General features: G+C 42.5%; 1 protein-coding gene across 7 annotated transcripts in view; it reads right to left on the bottom strand.

Moving 5' to 3' along the window:
- mical2b (microtubule associated monooxygenase, calponin and LIM domain containing 2b) overlaps nt 1-24,442 on the bottom strand; it is a 49,362-nt gene that overhangs the window by 12,153 nt on the left and 12,767 nt on the right. For 3 of the 7 annotated variants that reach the window (XM_058646572.1, XM_058646578.1, XM_058646574.1), the window contains exons 2-25: nt 20,138-20,528; nt 19,191-19,398; nt 18,480-18,596; nt 16,904-17,005; nt 15,527-15,682; nt 15,341-15,441; nt 13,372-13,629; nt 13,150-13,265; nt 12,691-12,817; nt 12,517-12,607; nt 10,809-10,956; nt 10,110-10,306; nt 8,330-8,424; nt 7,627-7,692; nt 6,628-6,756; nt 6,263-6,451; nt 5,785-6,024; nt 5,554-5,682; nt 4,964-5,428; nt 3,933-4,034; nt 3,687-3,779; nt 2,593-2,779; nt 2,297-2,370; nt 2,084-2,165 (exon numbers count right to left, since the gene is read on the bottom strand). In XM_058646572.1, coding sequence (XP_058502555.1) covers nt 2,084-2,165; nt 2,297-2,370; nt 2,593-2,779; nt 3,687-3,779; nt 3,933-4,034; nt 4,964-5,428; nt 5,554-5,682; nt 5,785-6,024; nt 6,263-6,451; nt 6,628-6,756; nt 7,627-7,692; nt 8,330-8,424; nt 10,110-10,306; nt 10,809-10,956; nt 12,517-12,607; nt 12,691-12,817; nt 13,150-13,265; nt 13,372-13,629; nt 15,341-15,441; nt 15,527-15,682; nt 16,904-17,005; nt 18,480-18,596; nt 19,191-19,398; nt 20,138-20,401 — 3,736 coding nt within the window. In that variant the 5' untranslated portion in view covers nt 20,402-20,528. Of the gene's footprint in view, nt 1-2,083; nt 2,166-2,296; nt 2,371-2,592; nt 2,780-3,686; nt 3,780-3,932; nt 4,035-4,963; nt 5,429-5,553; nt 5,683-5,784; nt 6,025-6,262; nt 6,452-6,627; nt 6,757-7,626; nt 7,693-8,329; nt 8,425-10,109; nt 10,307-10,808; nt 10,957-12,516; nt 12,608-12,690; nt 12,818-13,149; nt 13,266-13,371; nt 13,630-15,340; nt 15,442-15,526; nt 15,683-16,903; nt 17,006-18,479; nt 18,597-19,190; nt 19,399-20,137; nt 20,529-21,503; nt 21,522-24,442 lie in introns of those variants that run through there. The other 4 variants (XM_058646573.1, XM_058646576.1, XM_058646577.1 and 1 more) reach the window with 4 other exon arrangements.

Genomic DNA, 24,442 nt, shown 5'->3' with positions numbered 1-24,442 from the left:
ATTTAACATAAAGTGAGTAAAAGGACTTGCTAAATTTATGTCTTAAAGGTGATATATGTAAGAAATGTATATTATTAAGACATAAAATGTTTGCAGGAATTAAAATACTGCAAACCGTGTATACGTTGTTTTTTTTGTCTGTTGCTCCGCCCACAAACGTCTCAACCAGAGGGAAAACAAAATGAGGAAACTTTTCTTTTCCAAATTGGGTTCTATCGTACGCTTTGTCAGTGGATATTTAACATAATGTTTTTACGGTCGGTTACTGTCGCCATGTTGTAATAATTCTCCACTGCACACTTTCACTAACATGAACCAAATCGGTTCAACGTTTATATCAAAATAAAACAGATGTGGTGTTTGTGTTTATACGTAAACACAGTATAATGTCACGGGTGTAAGTGCAGTGTCATAATTATGTATTTTGGCAAATCTGGCAACCTATGTAAGACTTGAAGTTTGCTCCAAAGTTTGTTATAACTTATATATCACCTTTAAGAGTAAAGATCTATTTTTGTAATTTAAAGAAAAATCCAAAATAAACTTCTAGATATGCTTCTAAAAGTTCTGTTAACACTGTTTTGGCATTTCCATTGCACATCTCTGTGGGACTGAGTTCAAGTGCAGCAGGCAAATATGCAGAGTCACTCAGTGCGTTTACATGCTTGTTCAAATGCGGTTTCAGTCAGACTAAGGCAAAAATTTGGTTTTCTTAATGTCCGACTAAAATCGAGCTAGTCTTAGTCGGACTAACATACCTGGGTAGTCTTTCTCCGGACAACACGGAAATTTGCATCACGATTAACACGTACAGCAGCTACGAAACATACAGAATCACACAGCACGATCCATCTCGCCGTTCACGGTTTGTTTTTCTGTGACGTAAAGGTCGCCAGGAAACTGATTCAATACGTACTAGCTTGTAGAGTGATACAGCGCCACCTACGGAGGCCTGTATACTCGAACTTGGCAAATTGTCCCGTCTTAGTCGGACTACGGCCTTGGCTCGGTTAAAATGCACATGTAAACGTTCTGAGTGAAACGTCGGAAATTCTGATGTTCCATTTTAGTTTGGTGAAACCAACGCAGTCAAGATGGCGTCCGAGGTTAGGATCAGTGGGCGTGTTCCAGGCTCTTTCAAGTTCTTTTAACAAGATTCTCATTGGCTGTTCTGAGCCAGACTTGACCAACCGATCACCGAGACCAACAATTGGGTCAGATTTCATGAAGGTGAGACGCCTTCACGATTGACCTTTCAAGTGCATTATCAGCAGCACTGGAACAGACCCACGTGATTCGACACAGTTCAACACGACAGTCAACAAATATTCTGAGCTAAAAAAAAGCTGCAGCGTTTTATTCATACCTCACTTTTAAGTTAGTTGAGGTTTCTTTACGTGTTAAGTGGCTAAGATCTGATTTCTCAGGCTGGTTCACACACTCACCAACCAGGTGTGTCAGTACCTCATATAACCAACCTTAACCAACCCTATATACTAAATACTTTGTGAACACACAATATAGCCAGAGAGATTATATGATAGAAGGCTTTTTGCCGTGTTGTGCTATAACTGAACAAAAAACTGTACTAAATATAAGCTGTGGAAGTTAAACAAGTTTAAGCTGCTTTACAAAATACTGAAAATCCAAAAAGTAACAAAAAATAGTGATAATAATGGCCGTAGCATTAGAATGGAATGTACCAAGTGCTGGTATTATTTGGTGTCAAAAATATGATCATCTATGAACCAGAGAACAAATTGAAATCCACCTGGTTTCCTAACATGTAAACTGGCCCACCCCCTCCACGTAAATCCCTCTGCCTATATGAGCTGCTGTTGGACCAGCTGGTTCTCCTGGTAGATCTGCCCCAGCACCTCGTGCATCATGCAGAGCAGAGGGCAGCCCAGGCTCAGCAGCTCATACAGGAACATGTAGTCACGAGAGCAGCTCCGGACGTGGGAGCACGCGGCTTCCAAAGAACCACACACACCCTCCAACAGCTGACCAGGCAACACACACACAGCCCGGCTAGCACGCCTCGGCCAGCTCAGGCCTCGCCTAAGCAAGGAAACCAGGGTACCTGGAGAGCGGGTCTGGACGCCGCCTGTCGCTGAGAAGCTCCCGCTGTCCAGTGACAAGGGTGTGGTGTGGATTTGGTCACCCTATGGAAATAAACCAAGACAAGAAGGAACGTATTAAACCCAGAATTCCACAGACTCAGACTTTTACTTCCTTTATTTTTAAACATTTTTCTTAAGAAAATGTTAATATATATAATGGCAGTTTTGCTCACCATTTTCCCTCTGAACCTGCCCGGGCGGAAACTGGATTGACGCTGGGCGTAATGCACCTTACAGTAGAACTTTGCTGTAAAGAAAGAGAAACAGACAAACTATGAGCTTATTCAGGTTAAAAAGCTAAACTTAGACTCATCCACACACACAACAGACAAAGTAAAGTTTACAGTTACAGTAAAACTGATCATTCAAATCACCACAATATCGTTTATCGCAATTATTGTGGTCAGGTTAATGTTGATAGGAAACATTGCTCTATGCCTTGTAAGAAGAACCGATAAATCAAACACACCCTCCTGAGAGTCGAAGGTGTGTCCTCCCAGACGGAGGGTGCAGTTACAGACGTCGCAGCGGAAACACTCGCGGTGGAAGAAGTAGCCCTCGGCACTCAGTCGCTCCATCACGTAAACCCGCTTGGTGCAGAAGTGGCAGATGTCGCTGCCGCCGAGCCCGGCAGAGAAGTCCTTACGTACCACACACTGACAGAGTGAGACAGAAAAATAAATAAAACAAAATGGGATTACATGAGACATGACGTCATATTCTTGATAAGGGTTGTTGTCAGTGGTGGTTAATCTGTTAAAAGCAGCTGCACCCGTCGTAAGAAGTGTTGGGACAAAAGTTCATCATTTCTTTTTAAGATGCTACAGACAACATTTTGTGCTCATCTGTCTGCCTAGCTACTCTATCTATATAGCTAGATAGCTAACTAGCCAACTATCAACTTTTTTGTCTACCTATCTATCTGGCTAGCTAGCTAGCAAACTAACTAACTACCAACCCCTCTGCATATCTACTCTATCTACGTAGCTAGATAGCTAACTAACTAGCTAACCACCAACCCCTCCATCTATCTGTCTGCCTATCTACTCTATCCATGTAGCAAGATAGCTAATTAACTACCAACCCCTCTGTCTGCCTGTCCATCGCTCTATGTTGCTAGATAGCTAACTAGCCAACTACCAACATATTTGTCTACCTATCTATCTGTCTGGCTGGCTATCTACCATGTCTAACTAACTAACTAACTAACTAACTAATTGACTGACTGACTGACTAACTAACTAACTAACTACGCCTCTGCCTATCGGTCTGTCCATCTGCAGTATAGCTCGATAGCTAACTAGCCAATTACCAAACTACCAACCTGTCTTCGTATCAACCTAGCATGTACAAATATCAAATTATCTGAAGATTAAACCTGTGTATGTGGCGTGAAAAATGTTTACACGCCGAGTCATGCTCCCAGTACATGTAGCATGTAGCATGTAGCTCTGTCATGCTTCCATTATCAAAAGGATCCTCGACTGAAACTGAAGCTAAAACCACAAAGAAACAACAACGGTCAGTGTTAGATCTCTACACCGTGCAGCACAGGCATCTTACCGGAGTGCTATCGGGCCTGTGGTCAGTCTCATAGAGGATGGCCAGTAACTGAGCTTTAGCACCTATGGTTGATGACACTTTCCCGACTGTGCGCTAACATTAACATCGAACAAACACAGGTGGAAACAGACAAAGAAGGAAGAGGAAACAACAGAAGATTTAGAAACAAGGGGAAAAAGGAGGAAGAGAAAATGTATACTGTAGAATTTGAGTTGGGGTTTTTTTGGGTTTTTTTTAAACTAGTACCTCTTTAACGTATCTAGGGGCTCCAGTGGGACAACTCTCAGAACGAACCAGTGACTTCCGAGTCATTCTTCTGGTGTTTTCAAGAACGCAGATCCCGTTAGACTGAGTACAAATACCACAATTAACATGATTTATAATGATACACAATTCATCTACAGCCTGGGTTAAGTACACTGCTTCATGCGTGACACACAATTCCGACAAATCCTCATCAAACCACTCTTAATTCAAATATCTTTACATTTGTAAAGTGTCTGAAATAGATTTAATAATTTGCATGATGCTTTTTAATGAGCCTTAAATTCGTCATGTAAAGTTTTTCTATAATTGAACTAACTATAACTTCTTTCACACTACAATTAGCGGGTATAGCCTGGATATGTGAAGTCAAGCAAAGCTGCTAAAAAGATAATTTACACCATTCCCACCTTTAAGTTTTTTGAATTATGAAGTTATGGACAAACTGGAAAAAAAACGTTAACCCCCTCAGTGATAAAGTTACGCATCTTTTATTTCCGTTTCTGTTTAAATCGATAACGTAGTTGATACAATTGATTAAATAAATGATATTGAGCATTGCCCGGGTTTTAAAATGTGAGAGATCGCTAAATACATTAATGCTAACGTCCAAAAGAGGACTGTACGTCGTAGCAAAAATTGAGCAAATGGTCGTTTAATTAATTAGTTAATTAATTTCGTAGAGTGAACACATTCCCACAAGTTAAAAACCCATTTAAACATTTGCTTAAACAGGTTTTTTGACCAGAGTGAACGGGGGAAAAAAATCAACATTTTATTACATAAAATAATTTATAACATATATAGAGTAAAACTCATTTAAAGTTTATGCTGTTTGAGTGTCCTGCGGTTTCATTTTATGGCCGTATCAGACCAGAATGTTGGGACTGGTGATTTGCAAGAATACTTTTTAATCCAGTCAGACTTTTCTTTTGAATATTTTGTAAATTTGAAGCTACTGAAGGCAGATTTTAACGGGCAGACATCTTCCGATTGGCTAAAGAAACCGTTACCTTTATGTGATCGGGTTCAGATAATGTCTTCGGGACGGTTTCGTGGACCTTTTCCCGCTCAGTTTTTCCACGATCAGCTCGCAAGCTCTCGCGCTTCGTCTCGCGCTCGTGTCGTAAAGACGAGCTACTGTGTCCATTTTCACTGACGGCGCTGAACACGGGAGGTGCTTTCACCTCGCTCTCTTCACAAAGAGGAGTCGATGTTTTGGTGTGGGACGTGGAGGAGGCGTAAATATTAAGAGTTTGATGAGAGTCAGTGTACGATGAGAGAGTGGGGGAGTCTTTCTGGATCTTGTCCCCGTGTCCTGAAGTGTGTGAGGGAGAGGAGAGAGAGGAGAAGCCAGCAGTGGCAGTGGGGTCAGGGACTGGGTGGACCACAGGGTAGATGGAGGGGCTCTTAGAGACAGAGGCAGGAAGATGAGGAGGAGGTGATGGAGAAAGAAGGGAGAAGGTAGATACTTCCACCTACAAAGAGCAGAGGAATGATGAAAGCCAAAACTTAAACCAAACTGTCACGATCAATAAGTTAATCTGCACAAACACTTAGGTAAAGCAGCAAAGTCCACGCCATAACCGGTGCAATACACAACCTGAGACTGAGAAGAAGAAGAAAGAGGAGAAGGTTTGCTGGACCCAGGAAACATGGAGGAGAGGAGGTCGGCTCTCTCCTTTATGCTCTTCCTAGAGAAATCTCTAGCAGAAGGTTTCAGGGTTTTACTCTGTGGGAGGTCAGAGGTCAGCGATGAGACACGTTCAGAATCAGGAGAGAAAAACATCAGGTTCAAAGTCAAAATGTTGTCGAGAAGTAGAGAGAAATTCACCTGCTGTAACGAGCAGTCAGCGGGAAGATCATCGCACGAAAAGTGAGCGTTTGAGAGGTCGAGTGAGGTGCATTCTGGGTAATAACGGTAGGCAAGGTTAGGGCTGGGCGAGTGCGGAGGACTAGAGCAGGAGGGGGAAGGAGAGCGGCTGTAGGAGGTCGCTGGAGAAAGAGAGGGTTTAGGAGAACTGAAGGTGGAAGTGGTTTGTTGATTCTCCAGCAGGCGAAGGTAGATGGACGGCTGGAGGAAGAGACGAAGACGAGACGAGAGGAAGGATTTAAAGCTGCAGTGCGTGACTTTAAAACGTTAAAACAGAACTTTCCCCCATAGCAGCAAGCAAATGATTTTTACCTTGTTTCTGTTCATGAAGACCAAACAGAGGCAGAATAACAACAATAAAAACAACTAAATCATCAAAATAAATTACGCACTGCAGCTTTAAAGAAAGTGAAAATAGGGGGGGGGGGGGGGGTCATACCTGCCACTTGGGGCGGGCAGGGGTCAGAGGAGGAGGAAGAGGAGGGGACGTGTCTTTGGGTTTTGCAAAACGAGGGTTGTCCGTCTCCTCCTTTTCTTCCTCATCCTCCTCCTCATCCTCGCTGTCTGAGAGAGGAAGTGGCGAGGTGGAAGGAGATAGAGGAGGAGGAGAGGACGGATCACAAGGGTCCTTGTCAGGCGGAGAGGAGGAAGTACAGAGGTTAAAGAAGGACAGGAAATATACAGTATGAAAACTAAAAGACATGTAACAGCATAAGAAAAAGCATCAGAAAAAAGAAGAAAATCTCAGTGAAACAACAGCAGAAACAAAAAAAGTCCACGTCCAGTGTCTCGCTCATTCCTCACCTTGCTGTGCGTCTTCACAGTCGACGAGTTCTCCTCAAATTTGGCGAGCAGCTGCGTTGCCATGGAGCGGACCTTATTCTCCCGCAGTTCCCCATCCTCGCCAGCAGGGAGCGCACTGTGACAGGACAACTGACGCCATGACAGGAACACACAGAAATACAGTGAGTGTGAGAGGAATGAGAGTGGGATGAGATAAAACAATGATAAATTAAACAGAACGGTTATTAAAACAAACATGTTTCCATGTCGCTTTGTTTCATCTGCACCAAACTCCAGAGAGAAAAGCAGCGATTTTAACACCACAGCAAACACGAGTGGTTGATCCACTGCTGCCTCCATCACTGAGCTCAAACGGGTTATTTTGTGACTTCTGTGATTTGGAGGTACTTTAGTGACACAAACCAACCACACGAGGCAGCAGTGGACCAGCAGCTCCTGTATCCCCCGTGAGCTAAAAACGCTGATTTTCTGAGTTTTTTCCTCGCTCACACAAGACAAACTAAAAGGACCACTAATTCTTAAATTCTTCTCTGTTATAATGCAGATTATTTATCACTGGCTTTAGGATTGAAGCTCCGGAAACATGCAAAGAAATACAATTTTCCTATTTCTTTGATGAATTATGAATAGTTAAATGGCAGTAGAAATACTCGGAAACAAGAGCATAAATTTGCTCTGGCCATGATTTACTGTACATCATGAAACTGTCTGGCAACTGAAAACACGTATCCCTGTAAAGTCTGTCTGACAGTGAGATGAAGAATATGATAAGATAACATTTTCATACTCTGCATATAATATGAATCTTTGTATTTGGATTTCTTTGTTTCTTTGTGGGGAAAAAACATAAACTTGTGCTTTATATATATATACATACATATATACATATATATACATATATACACACATACATACATACTGTACATACAGTACATACATACATACATGTTTATTGTATTTGCTATAAACCTATAAAACAGAAGTATGCTTTGACGTTACCTCTGTGAGGTAGTGGTTGCCTTTTCGCCGTCTCTTGTTGGAGTCGTCGTCGGCCATTTTGTCTTCCTGTGACAGAGAACAATCGTCCACAGTGTCGTTAAATGTTTCACGTCACCACAAAGATGATTGATTGATTGATTGATTGATTGATTGATTGATTGTGAATACAGTGAGTTTGTCGTGTAAATGATCCAGCACTGTTCACACGAGCAGATGTGATTATCGTTATCACTGTTCAGATAAAGGTACAGTGCTTGTGATAACGTGAATTTAACAGTGCATTGATTTAGTTTTTTTAAATGTTGGTTTAACGTTATTTAATCAAGATTTCAAAGACTCCACAGTAAATAATTGCAGTGGTGATTTTGACAAAAGCTGCTTTGTAAAATGTTACCTTCACGCAACCTAGAATCTAAACCTTTGTAAAAGTTTGCAAAAACTTAGTAAAACTAAATTAAATCTTGATTAAACTCAACAATAGGTATATAAATAAAAACAATGTTTTTAAACATTGACTTTCCTTATTAAGGCAATCAGTTTCCTAGATTTATTTTACAAGTAAAATTCACTGTTTTCAGAAATTACAATGGGCCACAAAATGTTTAAGTGTGAGAATGGTTGAAATGGGATGAATGGCAGACGAGAAAAGGGCAAAAGTTGGACACAGACAGAACGAAAACAAAAACAATAAAAATGACTGTACCCGTGGAATCCGCTTCCTGGGCACCGGCTGATTCAGTGACTTTTGGTTCGGTTTAGATGAATAATCTTCTGTGTTTTCATCTGGTTCTCTTGTACCTAAAACAAATAAACACAGTCACATATTTACAAAATGGTTTCACATCGTCATATGTTAGAAAACTATACCTACATGAAGATAAAGGACTCCTCAAAGCAGTGTGTTGGATTTAACACATTGACAATAATACAAGTGATTAAATGACACATTGACACATGAAAAGCAGCCAGAAATACACATTTTAGCCCCTTAACACTTACAGTTAAACAGCCTTTTCTGACTGGAAACACAAGGTTTTTCATTCTCCCACAGAGAAAATCAGCGATTTTAGCCCCCAGAGACACGGGAGCTGCTGAAGTTCTGCTGCCGTGTTTGGTGAGTTTGAATCCCAAAGGAAATTCCACATGAAGGATTTAAAAATACACAAAATGACACATTTCAACTCACTGATGGAGGCAGCAGTGGATCAACAACTCTCGTGTGCACGACACAAACTTTGGTTTCTAGGCAGAATGTATGATTGATGATTAAAGTGCCAACTTAAATCTTATAGTAGACTTAAACAGGCATGGACTTTATGATGTGAGCCTTTTGTTAAGTGGTTAAAATGCATTTTCTTCCGCGAGGGGAAGCGTCCGTATCAAACACTGGTGTGCTGGGCTATGCACATGGCAAACTCATCACTCACTATGTGTCAGAACTTTATACAATCACACTTAAAAGATCCTGAACTATCCCTTTAAGCTGCTGAAATGTCTACAAGTGAATTCCTGTCAAATGCATTCTGCTCACGTTGAGTGAAGTGAATCATTTCTCAGCGTTTCAGCGGTGTGGGTTTCTCTGTGGTGACAAGGAGTTGTGTGGGTGACACGGACATTAACTTCATAGGACTGGAAGTGAAATGTGAGCCGGGAGGGGATCCGGATCGGGATCTGGAGCTGGATCTGGATCTGGATGTGGTGGTCTGACCGGAGACGTGGGCCTACAGAGTTATGCGGAGCTTCCACGGACATAGCACACATACCAGTCACATCTCTGGCTGCGGACCAACCTGACCACAGTTGCGTAACGTGCCACACACACGAAGATAAAACCAAACCAAACCTCAGCTCGGATCACACCAGCAGTGAAAGCTCAAGCTTTCCTGGAACATCTTCTGCCTTTAACAGAATATGTTCATTTTGATTTATTCCATTTTTGCCCTGAAGAGTTAGCGACTCCTTTTCAAAGTCTTTTTGGGTTAAGTGTACTATTACACATTTCTTTGTTGCTTGGGATGAAACTTGGCATGTGACGGTGAAGTGCAGAGCTGCTCTGCATGACTGGATTCACTTTACATCTGCCAGAGTCAGTGACTGTGTAAATTAATCATTTCTTTCTGTCAAAGTGTGGTTGGGAGGTCGGAGAGAGTTTACACCGATGTTTGAGGCTGTCATTTCAGGAGGATTTGGACTTTTTTTTTTCGTTTTTAGAATCCTATGGTTGCCTACAAGTACCATTAAATGCCACAAGGATTACAATAACCCATCCCCCCCCAACCCTAACCCAGCTCATGGATTCATAAATCCAGTCCGCATGTCATTTTTTTTATCTTGTTGTCTTCTTCTGAGTACTAGCAGTCCACCTGATCCACACCAGAAACTAGATTTTTCAACACATGTGAGAAGTGAAGCTACTTCCTAATGAAACCCTCACCCTGACCGGAACCATAACCTGACTCCACATAAGCAGGAAGGACACCAACCGTTGTTTACTGGTGAATTCCTGAAGGCCTCATAGAACCTGGACAGGTAGAGGACCATCAGCAGCTTATCTGGTTCAGCCTCCGCAGCCATCTCCTTTCCTGTGGTCACAGGCTGGATGCCGAACTCTCGCTCGGCCACGTCAAAAGCCAGCTGGTTGTTCCCGGCCACGTCCTCCTCGTTAAGAGATTCATAATCACTGAGAGAGAGAGAGAGAGAGAGAGAGGTAAGAGTCAACTGGAACTCCCTTGTGTAGCTTTGCAACAAATTGTAGGTTTGCAACTTGGCTGGTGCCATGTTCACAGATGTCACCTGCAACCCGGAAGGTACCAAATGTCAATCATGCTGGTGTCCACTCATATGTGCCATCATTTATCATCTATTTTCCTCGAAATCGGAAAATAATTGATAAAAAATTGACATCATGTTCCGTTGAAGAGCTGAAACTGGTGACAAAATTTGGCGTTCCCACGAGATTCGCACAATTTCCATCGCCTAGCAACTGACACATTGTTCACGCCTACTCGCATAGATCTGTGCCAGTAGGTGAAGTTCTGGCTTTCATGATAATGCTAACAGAATCTAACGCAGCACACATGTTGTGCGGGAACATAGTTTGATCTGGAACAAAAAAAACCACCCAGGTTCCTGAAAGACCGTGGTCATTCCCACACGTTGCTCTTGTGTGAGGGAGTTCTTACATGAGTTCGGGCCTCTGGCGATGAATGAGAGCGCAGAGAGCGAGGCCGCTCCTCCACGAAGACGTGAGGTTGGTGATGTCGACGCCTCTGTAGCCTTGAGTGTGTTTCTGACACCAGGTCAGCAGGCGGCTGGGACGCACCTCGGACTCTGCAGAACAAAAACAGGGGCTTTAATGACATAGGTCTATGGATAGTAGTATGGATGGTAAGTAAAAACTGTTCTTAGCTACTTTAAACCATAAACAAATGTCCTAGTAAAGTGAGTTTGATTGAAAACACAAAGAAGCTTCCATGGACTTTGGTGCAGGAGGGTGAGTGGTTCTCAAACTTCAATTCACAGTCAGAGGAGGCTGCGTAACTGCCAGGTCAACCAACAAACATATTCTTAAGATGTTGTCGATTAAAGTGCGTGTTGATTTTATTGAGTTAGCCATTCGTTATGTATCCCCACTGGCAGCCATGTGGACTTTGGTGCAGTAGAGTGAGACAGAGACAACGTCTCTGTCTCAGTTAAAACTTGACAGCATGTTAAAGACTGCGGTGATGAATCCCCCTGTGTTTATAACCACAGACTGTAATGAACATGCTATAGATGCGTCACATATCTGTCGGTGCTGCTGCAAAGTCCCCACATGGGACTCTATTCTACTTACACCGTGTTGTGGGAGTAACCTGATCATCCTGTGACTCACCGATGAGATTAAATGCATTAACCGCCGCCACATTAACAACTGCAGCAAAGTGTTTTACGGGTTACATCACTGAATGTGTTGCTCTTTATAAAATCGTCTGACTCAAACCACGATACGCGCCCTTGTCCCCTCTTATGAGGAAACTCAGAAGAAACGTTAGCGTTTCCTCGGCCATACGGTCCCGACCGACACACCTCGTCGCACAGACAATGAAGCCGGGTAACGTTACACCCACATGAGGATCAAACATGAGGCCACTGACAGACGTGCGCTGGCCTGCTCTGCAGCAGCAGCAGCAGCAGCAGCAGCAGCAGCAGCAGCAGCAGCAGCAGCAGCAGCAGCAGCAGCAGCAGCAGCAGCAGCAGCAGCAGCAGCAGCAGCAGCAGCAGCAGCAGCAGTGTTAAAGGACCAACAACACACGGCTGGTAAACCACTCTGCACTAAAATCTTTCATTCATGAAATATACAGTACGTCCAGTTCACAGGTTCAGGTTTGCAGAGCATTCCACACACATGAGTCAAGCCTCAATCCATGACTTCACACGTTTCCAGTTATAATATGCAACACACATTTAGAGAGCGGAGGATTTCTTAAGATCAATCACAACTTACTCTATATGATTGTACTCAGAGCTTTATTCTCCACAAGATACATTTTTACTCCTCAGATTCTAAATTCAAGCTCTATTTACAGCCCTAATGAGGGAGTTTTATTAAATTAAGTATACCTAATTTAAAAGGTCCAGTGTGTAACATTTAGGCCAGACATTTAATATAATACCTGTAAGCTATTTGGCATATAATCTTAAAAGCTGTAAAATAAAAAGTACAAGTAGCATAAGCCAGTTCAAAGTTGTTCTGGTGTTTTTGCTCGTTGATGACATGGGTGGGATGGATGCTCAGATAGGTGGATGGATGGACAGACAGATGGACTGACAGATGGACGAGTAAGTCGATGAACGGATGTGTAACAAATGTACAGATCTACATTTGAAGAATATTAGTCACCGTCTCACCTTTCCTGGACAGGTTGACTGACCGATGTGTGGGCCCTCCCCTTCCCAGCTTAAATGAATCCTGGTGGCCGTCGAAAAACAGGTGACGAACCTGTGGCACAGAAAAACACGCTCTTCAGAGGGATTTCATCCGACAGTGTCAGTAAATGCACACGGCGTGAGTGAGTGACTGACCTGGTGTGGGCGAACACAGCTGGAGTTGAGGTTGGGGTAGCGGGTGGCAGGGTCGATGGTGTACTGGTCAAAGTTTTTGCTGATGTTCTCTGTGGTGGTCTGAGGCAGCAGTCGGTAAATACTCTCCCTGAGGGAACGACAGATCCAGATCCAGACACAATGAAGCAAATATCACACTAATGACGGAGACACTAGAGCATCAACGTTTCAGGAAAGTAAATAGTTTTCACAGCGACACAAAGGCTGTGTAAGAGTGAGATTAAGAGGCAAAGGCAGTTAAAAGACATTTTTTCTTTCCACAATTGTCTTTAAAAATCCCAGATATCTTCCCTTTAGCTTTGTGCACAATATTAATATCAAAAGACTAGATTTAATAGTAATCTGACCAACTGTCCTTCACTGTCTGGACTGAAGCTTGCCTTCATGAGACCAGAAATATTCTGAGAAAACGAAGCACACCTCTCAGCCAGTATCTCCAGAGGGCTTCTTCCCTGTGACCAACCTCGCACCATCCATGCTGTGTCGAAGGCTGCCAGGAAACCCCGAGCACAACCCGTACCCATCGGCCAGAAGGGCTGTGGGCGGAGAAAAGAAGGTCATCAGCATACAAATGAAGCCTCTGTCATGGTGGACGACGTACACAACCCCGACAACAACCCGCTGCCACCAGTGTGTCATTACCTCGAGTAGACTGTCCCCCACCAGAGCGACGACAAGCTGGTGTCCATGTTTCTCCCGGACCAACGCCGCATTCTCTGACGCGTACATGCAGGTGAAGTCAAACATGGCCACGTCTGGATGTCCGTAGTGATTGATGGCGAAGTCCAGTGACGGCAGCTGGTAATTTGTGCCAAAGTCAGCGGCTTCACGGGCGTAAGAGAGCAGCGCCTCCTGGTCGACGTTGTCATAACTGAGCAGTCGCTCGGTTTCTATGTAGTCCTGTGAAGAGACAAGGGGAGGACAGTTTAGGGACACTCACCATGAATCACTGGTTGAGATGGATCAATCCATCAACTAAATCAACTAACCAACCAATTTAATAACCAATCAAACCAACGAACCAACCAATCAAACCAACCAATTTATTAGTCAGTCAAATCACCCCCCCCCAAAAAGGCCCTCAAATCAACTAACCCAACAAACCAACCAGTTTAATAACCAGCCAATCAACCAACCAATCAAATCAACTCAACCAACCAACCAACTAATTAATTAGCCAGTCAACCAACCAGTCAAATCAACCAACCAATCAAATCAACTCAACCAACCAACCAACCAACCAATTAATTAATTAATTAGCAAGTCAACCAACCAGTCAAATCAACCAACCAACTAATTAACCAGTCAAATCAATACATCCCCAAAAATCAACCAACTAACCAATCAAATCTACTAACCAACCAACCAATTTATTAACCAGTCAAATCAATACACCCCTAAAATCAACCAACTAACCATTCAAATCTACTAACCAACCAACCAATTTATTAACCAGTCAAATCAATACACCCCCAAAAATGAACCAACTAACCAATCAAATCTACTAACCAACCAACCAATTTATTAACCAGTCAAATCAATACACCCCTAAAAATCAACCAACTAACCATTCAAATCTACTAACCAACCAACCAAATTATTAACCAGTCAACTAACCAGTCAAACCAACCAACCAATTGAAAAACCAATTCAATTTCATATGTCGCACTTTTCATACACAAAATATAACACAAATTTAGGGTTAAACCATGCGGGGAAATATTTAATTGTGATGTTTCTGAGTGAAACAGAACGTTTCTGTTGAAATATTACGCACTGCAGCTTTAATTGTTTTTGAAAATCCTCAGAGTCCAGTTTGCTGACGTCACGTCGTGGCTCTGGTATGAACTCAAGTCTAAACATAACAGTCTCTCATCGAATAACTATGTCATGTTGTTTTGACTCGACTGAAGCAGAGTGAGATAAACCCATGGACAAAAACACACCAGCATGCTGGTGAAGAGAAGATGATTTCACCGAGACACAAACAACAATATTAAACAACATCACTCACTGAGTCACTGAGAGACGGTGAACACAGAGGGAACAGCAAGGCTGGGTGTCACCACCTCTCTCTCTGTGTGTGTGTGTGTGTGTTTGAAAAGATATGCCCCTGTATCTATGTGTGTGTGTGTGTGTGTGTGTGTGTGTGTGTGTCTGTGTTTATTTTCACTGGGTGACTGAACACAGTCTAAATACCACAATAATAATCACCTCATTAATAAAACTTCAGACTCATAAAATGTTTCGTTTGGGGCCCCACAACTTTCAAGGGTTAAGACCTGGTTTTAGGATTCGGGTTAGCATTGTGTTTAGGTTAGGGTAAGGGTTAAGGTTAGTCACTTAGTTGTGATGGTTAAGGTTAGGATAAGGTGGTTAGGTTAAGGTAAAGCAAGTCTCCAGGAAATTCATGTAGGTCAAAGTAATGTCCTCTGATGTCATGGAAACCAGACTGTGTGTGTGTGTGTGTGTGTCAGGGAGGAGACATGGACCAGAGGTGAGAGAGCACACACACATCTAATTAAAGCCCTTGATTCATTATCATCCAGCGTGAAGTCCCATCACTCACTGACCTGGTGGACACACACAGTGCTGCCCGTCTCAGACTCACGTTAATGATGACGCCTTTGTCCAGCAGACTCTGCTTCTTTGCCGTCATCACAAAGTAGTGAGTGTTGTCTCGGTAGTAAACTATGTTCTCCAAGTCGATCCCTGAAAGTATGTGAAAACCACGTGAATACAAAAAGAAAGAAGAAGAGACAGAGAAGTCGTAAACACGTCGTCGATGTCTTCTCACCGGTCTCATCCTTGAGTTCCAGAAAGAACTTCTGGTTAAAGATGAAGGCCACGCCGCTGATTTCTTCCACTCTGGCCTCTGCTGTGGTGTTTCTGTTGATGAAGTTGGCCGTGATGGCGATGGCCAACTTCCCTCGGAACTCTTTACGACTGAAACCTGCCAAGAAGTGAAAAAAAAACCATACATTTAAGGAAACGGTGGCAAATCGGGAGATCAGATTAGGATTGGAATTCAGCATCACAACAGATTTTAAAGTCCATCTTAAATAAATAGTTAATTCTGGCAAAGACTAAATCAAGTCCCGACCCTGTAATCCTACAAAAGTATTACATGTTGATACAGATTAAAGGAATCCTTCTCTTCAGTGAATTGTTTAATCTGTAGTTTAAAAATGTTCGGAAAAAAATCAACCATGCAACATAATTTAGGGCTTAGGGAATTACATGACCACTCTCATCCAAAGAGTGCTCACGAGAGATATCTTTTTGGCTCTCTGAAGGTCTTGAAGGACGAGAGACTTGAAGGTCAAGACTAGAGACTTGAAGATCAAGACTAGAGACTTGAAGGTTAAGGCTAGAGACTTGAAGGTTAAGGCTAGAGACTTGAAGGTTAAGGCTAGAGACTTGAAGGTTAAGACTAGAGACTTGAAAGTTAAGACTAGAGACTTGAAAGTTAAGACTAGAGACTTGAAGGTCAAGACTAGAGACTTGAAGGTTAAGGCTAGAGACTTGAAGGTTAAGGCTAGAGACTTGAAGGTTAAGGCTAGAGACTTGAAGGTTAAGGCTAGAGACTTGAAGGTTAAGACTAGAGACTTGAAGGTTAAGGCTAGAGACTTGAAGGTTAAGACTAGAGACTTGAAAGTTAAGACTAGAGACTTGAAGGTCAAGACTAGAGACTTGAAGGTTAAGACTAGAGACTTGAAGGTCAAGACCAGAGACTTGAAAGTTAAGACTAGAGACTTGAAGGTTAAGACTAGAGACTTGAAGATTAAGACGAGAGACTTGAAGGTTAAGACTAGAGACTTGAAGATTAAGACGAGAGACTTGAAGGTTAAGACTAGAGACTTGAAGGTTAAGACTAGAGACTTGAAGGTCTTCCCATTGCTAATATCCTACAAATCCTGAACAAGCCCTTTAAATCAATCTAAATACCAGCACACTCTCTAACAACACTTTCCAAATACAAACCATTCAGCTTCCTGTTGAAATTAGTCAACAGGAAATGCTTTACCCAGTGACACCTCGCCTCTTTTCCAGTAAAAAATAAACTTTGAGTGCAAGTATCTAAAAAATGTGGGTCAGTAAAAAAAGTTGTGTAGAATCATAAACAACCACAGCCTCCCACTGGAGCCACGTTTTCTCTCTCTCTCTCTCTCACCTTCTAACGTGGTTTTGCGTCCGTCGGCTCCGATCACGACGTCAAGGTCAAAGTCTGAGACGGGATGCGTGGACGGCTGCACCTCTGCCCGCCATCCGGGGCCTGCGGGACAACACAGAGCCCGTCATTACCAATAACACATGTACATATTCAAAAGGACAAAAAAAGAGAGTGTGAGTGGAAGTGAAGTTCTTGGCACAAAGGAAGCGGTCGCATATCATCACTGATTTGATCAGGAAGCCACTTCCTGTCTTTTGACCGCATGAGATTTTCTCAACTGCCACAAAGTAGCTGCGATATGTTGCTCTGAGCTCCAACTTCAGGGATGGTGGTGTTTCACTACAGTGGGAAAGTCCTAATATACTGTATTTTAAATGGATAGTTCAGTTGTTGTTTTTTAATGTGGTTATATGAGGAACGGACACAAGGTCACTACGACACTGACACACAACATGGCTGCCTGTGGGGAATACTTGGCAAAAGCCCGAACTCATAAAATCTACGCCCACTAAAATCTGCAATATCTTAAGAATATGTTTGCTGCTTTGTCTCAGTGTTAAACCACTCCTTCACCAAAGTCCACAGAATAAACGTGTGTTCTAAGCTCGCAGGGACACATGAGCTGCTGGTCTCCTGCTGCCTCCTTTGATGAGTTTGTGTCACTGAGGTTAATCTGAACAAAGGATTTGAAACACCCAGGTCATTACTGATGACAGCAGTGAATCCACAACTCCTGTGTGATGTGATGTAAAATCACTGGTTTTATGAATGGTATTTGGTGTTGGGGAGAAAACATGGCAAACACATTGTTAAGATATCGTAGACTTACGTAGGTAAAGATGAGGGTAAAGTTTTAGTCAACAGAAGCACTTTTGCCAAGTCAGCCGTCACTCATACAACCCTAGTGGCAGCCATTCGTGACGTCACCCCATAAGCATCTGAAATCCCATTTTAAAGCCTCGAGATTCACAATTTCATTGGCGCCATGTTGGCGTTTTGCAACAACCAGGCTCCTATTGGACGATACCAGCTGTCAAAACACACTGGTGTCCAATCATCGTTTTCCCCTATGAATCATAACATAAATGACAAAATTGACATTACGTTCTACTGAAGAAGAGTTGTGTGACAGTCAAATAAATGAATCATTGAAGTCAGAGCAATTTTTCCCATAATTCCCTCATTGAGTTTTGTTTTTGTTGTTGTTCGAGTCGCCCCCTAGTGGCTATTCAATGTATTACATTTCCTAGTTGGCTTCAGGAGGAAACATACAGTCTAACATATTTGGGATGGATATTTTTGGAGCCTCAAAAATAAAAACCCTGACTCTCAGCCGACTATCAATAGACAGTTATTCTATAAATTCTCTGCTGCTTGTAGGAACATTTCTGATCACTTGAACATATGTGGAGAGCAAAGAGGGTTCCAAATATAGCTGAAATATGCAGGACAAGTCAGTGGCACTCATGGGCTGTTAGCATACAGATAATACTGTAGCATGCACACACACACACACACACACACACACACACACACACACACACACACACACACACACACACACACACAGACTCACTGTCATCAGTCTGCTCCGCTGGAGGCTCCAGAAGTTTGACAAACTCCACGTTGACGTGAATCTCCACTCCCAGAATCAGGCTCACTTTCAACAGCATCAGCTGGAGCTGACGGATACCTGGAGTGGACACACAAAAGTATTTGGCCACACCTGAATATTGAATTCCAGGGTTGCAATAAGGCTTTGGGCTCTTGGCCCCTTATCGCCAATGAAGGACAATCTTAACGCTTCAGCATGTCAAGACATTTTTGGACAAGACTATGCTTCCAACAGTTTGAGGAAGGCCCTTTTCTATTCCAACATGACTGTGTCCCAGTGCGCAAAGCAAGGACTATAAAGACAAGGTTTGACTTTGAGTTTGGTGTAGGAGAACTGGCCCTGCACAGAGCCCTGAGATTGTGAGCCAGGTCTTCTCGTCCAACATCAGTGTCTCTGACCTCATTAATGCTCTACAGAATGAATGGACACAAATTCGGAACACTTCAACATCTTAAGGAAAGTGGAAGCTGCAAAATACTTTTGTCCATATCGTGTTGTTTGTTACATCTCAGTCCTCCGAAGGTCTGACTGTGTAAGTCTTGAAATGTACAGTCAGCAAAGCTTTTTTAAAGAGGATATTATTACATGACACTGTTGAGTTACTAAACCTGGACCTGAACAAGTGCCAGTGGAAACATGTCACCACAGACGGAGAAAAGTCAAAACACTCACTGATGTGGTCGATGGAGCCGGCGCAGAACTTGCCATAGAACTTCTTGGCTCCGAGGCCCCTGAGGTCGTGAATGGTGAAGGGCCACAGGTGGAGCACGTTGTTCCTGGAGAAGGTGTCCCGCTTCTCAATCACCACCACCTTGCAGCCCAGCAGTGCCAGCTCGATGGCTGTCCGCAGACCACATGGGCCACTGCCGATGATCAGACACTGGGCACGGACAAAGACGTAGCATTGTTAATGGAACTTTGACGATTACAGCGTTTACAGCAGCTGATACTAAACTCTGCTCTGGTTTGAGGAGAAAAAAGGCAACAAAGAGCCTCAATTTTCTGACCCATTTAGCTTCTACAACCTCTTTAAAAACAGACGTTCTCCAGTTAAAACAAGTCATAGTTGAGCTGTTATTTTTGGCCGATGCTCGGTCCAGCCCCATCTGTGTATTAATCTTCCCGCGACTCCACGGCCTCATTCCCCTTTGGAAGGGTTATCTTTTCCTCCGATATGCAGACATTCCACCATCACACTCACACACAAAACATGCTGCTTATATTTTTACTTAAGACGTGGTCACAACAATGACAACATGACAGGCTCAAGATTCACTCATCACATGAGCTGCATCTGAAAACTCCCACCGTCAAACCTCAGCTTTAACCCAGTTTCACCAAAAGTGTGTCCAGATTACCAGCTAAACTAAATAGACCTGTACTAAATCCTATTATTGACGCTCTCAGAGGTTCTTTCAAACTAAAATTAGCAGGTAAAACCAGCCTAGAAGAACTTGCCACTTTATGACTGATATATCAGCAGTGCAAAAAAGAAAATCATCACTGATCGCTTTCACCCCGGTCACCAACTCTTAGAACTGTTAGCAACGGTAGAGGCAAAAACAAACCAAAAATCAAATATTGCTGCAACCGCCCCATTCATCTCCTTGTCCTCTTACCCTGGTGCCCTGGCAGGCTTTATTCTGGCTGTAGGCCTTGTGCTGGGCCCTCTTGTCCAGTTTGGTCCAAAGAGCCTTGACCTTCCATGAGCTGACCGCCGCCTTCAGCGAGCTGTAGAAGTTGCTGTAGTCCAGCGGGTCCAGCTCCAGCTGCCTGCAGAGGATGCTGAAGGCCTGCAGCGTCCCTTTGCAGGTGGACGCCTGGACAAAATTCTCAAAGAGCTGGCTGGCCTGAGCTGTCCGCTCATCCTCTGTCTCACCCATCAGCACCGGTGGTGACCAGTGTCCCGGTCTCCTCCTCCTCCTCCGATGTCCGGTTTCTGTTGACACTTTTCTTCTGTCAGCGCTGGACTCTGATCTACGACGACTGTGCCTCCATGATCAGCTGATTCTGGAAGAAACAAACAGCAAACAGTGTTTTTAAGATCAGCCTTTTTTGTTGTTTTTAAACAATTAGATGTTCATATTTCTATTATGGTTAAAATACACAGAAAATTTCAGAAGTTGGTCAACATTTCACATCACATTTAGAGGTCGACCGATAAATTTACCATATTTTAATACACATAATAAATATATTAGACATTTTTGTGTCATTGATCCTTGATAAATATTGCCAAGTCACTCAAACTTTATTTTTGTTTGACGACCTGTTTCATGTATTCCATATTATGTTTAAAAATGATAATTTGTGTTTTATGTAGTTTACACATATTTAATCAGATGTCTGTTGCTGGTTCTTGAGGAAAAACAGCCAAACACAATCAGAGTTTCGTGTAACATTTGGAGGTAGACCGATAAATTGATATTTGCCATTTTTTTAAGAACTGGCATTCACTGACTGTTATTCATGGAACAGCCAATTATTACAAATAAATGTCACGAAAACTTGACTTTTTCAAACAAAGTAAATTTATTTTTTAGTTGTTTTCATGACCTGTGTCATGACTTTAAAATTAAGTTTAAAAATTACAATTTTTATGTCGTTTAACCACATTTTATCAGACGACTGCGCCTCCATGATCAGCTGATTCTGAAAGAAACAAAAACCAAAAAGCATTTTTAGAGGAGAGATTAGTCTTGAGCCTTTTTATTAAAGCTACTAAAGAAGCAGATTTTCATATTTCTTGTGGTAAAAATACACAGGTAGACCGATAAATAGTTTGGGTATTATATTAGATATTTGGATATTTCAATTCCAATGATTACAATTTTATTTTATTTTATTTTTTTTCTTTGCAAAAATGAGGAAGGAAAACGAGAAAATAAGGTAAATATACATTGATATACATACAATGCCCTAATTTATAGAAAACCAATATCAGTCGACAACTAATAACATTTCATCACGACTACATTTTCTTACTTTGAATCACACCTTTCACATTTCACTTTCTTCGGGCCTTTTGTTGACAGTAAGTAACGTCAGCAGTGATGAGGACAAACAAAGCTCGCTGGAAGAATCTGAAATCATTCAAAGGAGAGGTCACATTCCAAAGTGGAGGAATGTTTGCAGCTCGCACTGAAAATAAACTGCAGAGGTCGACGTGTTGCCTCACGAAGTCGCGACCTTCCTCACTTCTCTACGAGGTAACCAGGGGTTACAACCGCTTTGACCATAACATGCACTTTACAGCAGCAACAACAATATAAAAGCCTCCTGAGTTCACCAATTAAGCCGCACACACAGATTTTTCTTTCCCTACAACACAGATTCTTTGGTTTATTTTGGCTCCTGCAGCTCCACTGCATGTCTGATAGGATTATGAGTGAGCGTGACCTTGGAAGGCTTCAGCTGAACGGTCACGGGAGAAGCTCAAGTTTAGCCGTTAGCTCCACCCGAGTGCAGCAGTGGACGAGAAGAGGCACAGCGACAAATTTTCACCTTAGCATTCAATTCAATTCAATTTTATTTGTATAGCGCCGGGTCACAACATACATTAGCTCAAGGCTCTGTACATAGACAACATCATCGAGAGCAGAGAAACCCAACAAAACTCCCTTTTAACAGAAGAAGAAATCGCTGACAGAAACAGACTCAAACATGTGTGGCCATCTGCCAAGACAGGTTGGGGTGGAAGGAAAAGTAAACACCTATTAAAAGCAGAGGGGGGCTGTCTCCACTGCCCCCTACTGTCTGTTAGCAGAAAACCAGCCTTGCAAGATCAAGACCGTCCACCCGGAAGTCCTGAGAATCAGCCCTAGTATCCTCAGCCAGGTTTAAGTCAGTGATAAAGTTATTTTAGCAAAGATTGTGTCAATCGCAACCAAAGTAACTGGAAAATCCCAGGAATCTTTGCCTCAACTTTTCACTGAACGAGGAGTTTCCTGGCAGATCGCTTCCATCCCGTGTTTCAGTCAGTTTGAGCCTCCACAAAGTGACCACCAAACTTTGAATCCACAGCTGCAGTAAAGAGCAGTTTTAAATGTAAACTAACTCCGTGTCAGTCTTGACGTCTTTTACATGTCTCTTATTTCTATTTCTTGTTTTATGACTACCTCTTACCTCAATAAAGTTCTATTCTATTCTATGATGCAGCCATACTATTTAAAAGTGCTGCACTTAACTTACTGACCATTTAATTCACACTGCAAACTCTACCCAACAACCAAACTTAACTTAATTAAATTTGATACCAAACGTTTCCTGGATAACATCTGTGTCAAAGTGAAGTATCAGATCCTGATCTCTGGAGGCTTCTCAGCATTACGGTCATCGTTACCGGGTAAGAGATGGATAGTGTTTCGTTGTCTCACGCACACACACACACACACACACACACACACACACACACCTGCATGTACAACAGCTTAAAATAAAGTCTGAAATAAAAGCACCTGAAGATCTGCGTGTACACGAACGCAATAACAACATTTGGTTGGTCTTTTACTTTGTGCCAGTCACATAATCATCTCTATTTCACACATAACACACGCACTTTTCCTTTCAAGTCTTTGAGTGGCCCAATGGGGGTCTCAGGTCTCTGTTAACTGGCAGCAAGTAGAAGCCTCTCAGTTACTATTAGCGTCATGGACACACACACACACAAACACACACACACACACTCTTTGTGAGGACACTCATTAGATACAATGCATTCCCTCACCCCTTACCCTAACCTTAAATATCACAACTACATGTCTAAACCTAACCGTATAAATCTGATGTTAACCCTCAAAAAGCCCTTTAAAGTTGTGAGGACCAGACAAAAAATGTCCTAACAAGGTCAAAATGTGCGCCGGACAACTGGAATAATAACAAACCTGGACAAATCTCTGTTTTGTCCTGTTGAAAACTTGCCCCACGTTGTTCATCACACTCCTGCAGCACAGGAAGCTGTCAACGTCAGCTCAGAGACTAAAAACTGTCCTACTTTAGAGTGTCTCTGATGACCGGACATGATAAACTGCACTGTAACTCACACTCTCCCACTGGGTCAAGAGAAAGATACAGGAAAAGTGCACACACTGCACTGAACACAGAGGCCCGTGGACATCTATGGGAAAGATCACAAACTCTGGAAGCCCCGCCTTCATAAAACCCACATCTGGCAGGGTGGATTGTGGGAGTGATAACACAGGAAGTAGTTGAAATGTGGAAACGCAACCACACTATAGTGAGCTAAACTGTACTGTGCCACTTCATGGAATCAATCAGTCAGACTTTAGTAAATACAAATTGTAGCATAAAGTGCTTTAAATGCTAAAATCAAAGTTTTTACTCTTGGAATGATTAAAAAACCAGAATCAAAAAACCAACAAATTCCATAAAGAAGAAGAAATGTTAAACAGCAGTGACTCACGGGTAACAATGGCGGACATCCAGCATTTTATGTTCTTTCTTCTTGGCATGTGGCGGGTTCTCGCAACGAAGAAGGTTTTGTTTGACAGAAGGCTGCAAAAAAAACACCTGCCATTTCCCTGTGTCTAGCTCCACCCAGTAGGAGGCAAAACACTGTGCTTGGTACCCCAGTGGAAGGGTTCCAAAAACTGTGATGGTGATTTTGGTACCCTTCTCAACACCTGGCAACGGAAATGCAAATCATTTTGCATTGAACCAAACTAAAATGTACCACTTTTTTGTCAATTTAGCTAAAAAGCTTCCAAGTCACATTAAAACAAGTCATGTCAGGAAGTTAAGGGTAAAGTAAATGACATTAAGTAGTGTGGAATCAGGTTACCCGTCGCCTGAGGCACAAGGAACTGTGGTGTACAGGTGACAAGTGGAGCAAGAGAAATGTGTCACTAGGGCGCAAACAAAGAGACAGCTCATTCACCCACACTTTGCTAAAAAACAGAGTCTGT

This window comes from Solea solea, chromosome 12, assembly GCF_958295425.1.
Source record: "Solea solea chromosome 12, fSolSol10.1, whole genome shotgun sequence".
Classification (NCBI taxonomy): Eukaryota; Metazoa; Chordata; class Actinopteri; order Pleuronectiformes; family Soleidae; genus Solea; species Solea solea.
This window is presented reverse-complemented; position numbering and strand designations above follow the sequence as displayed.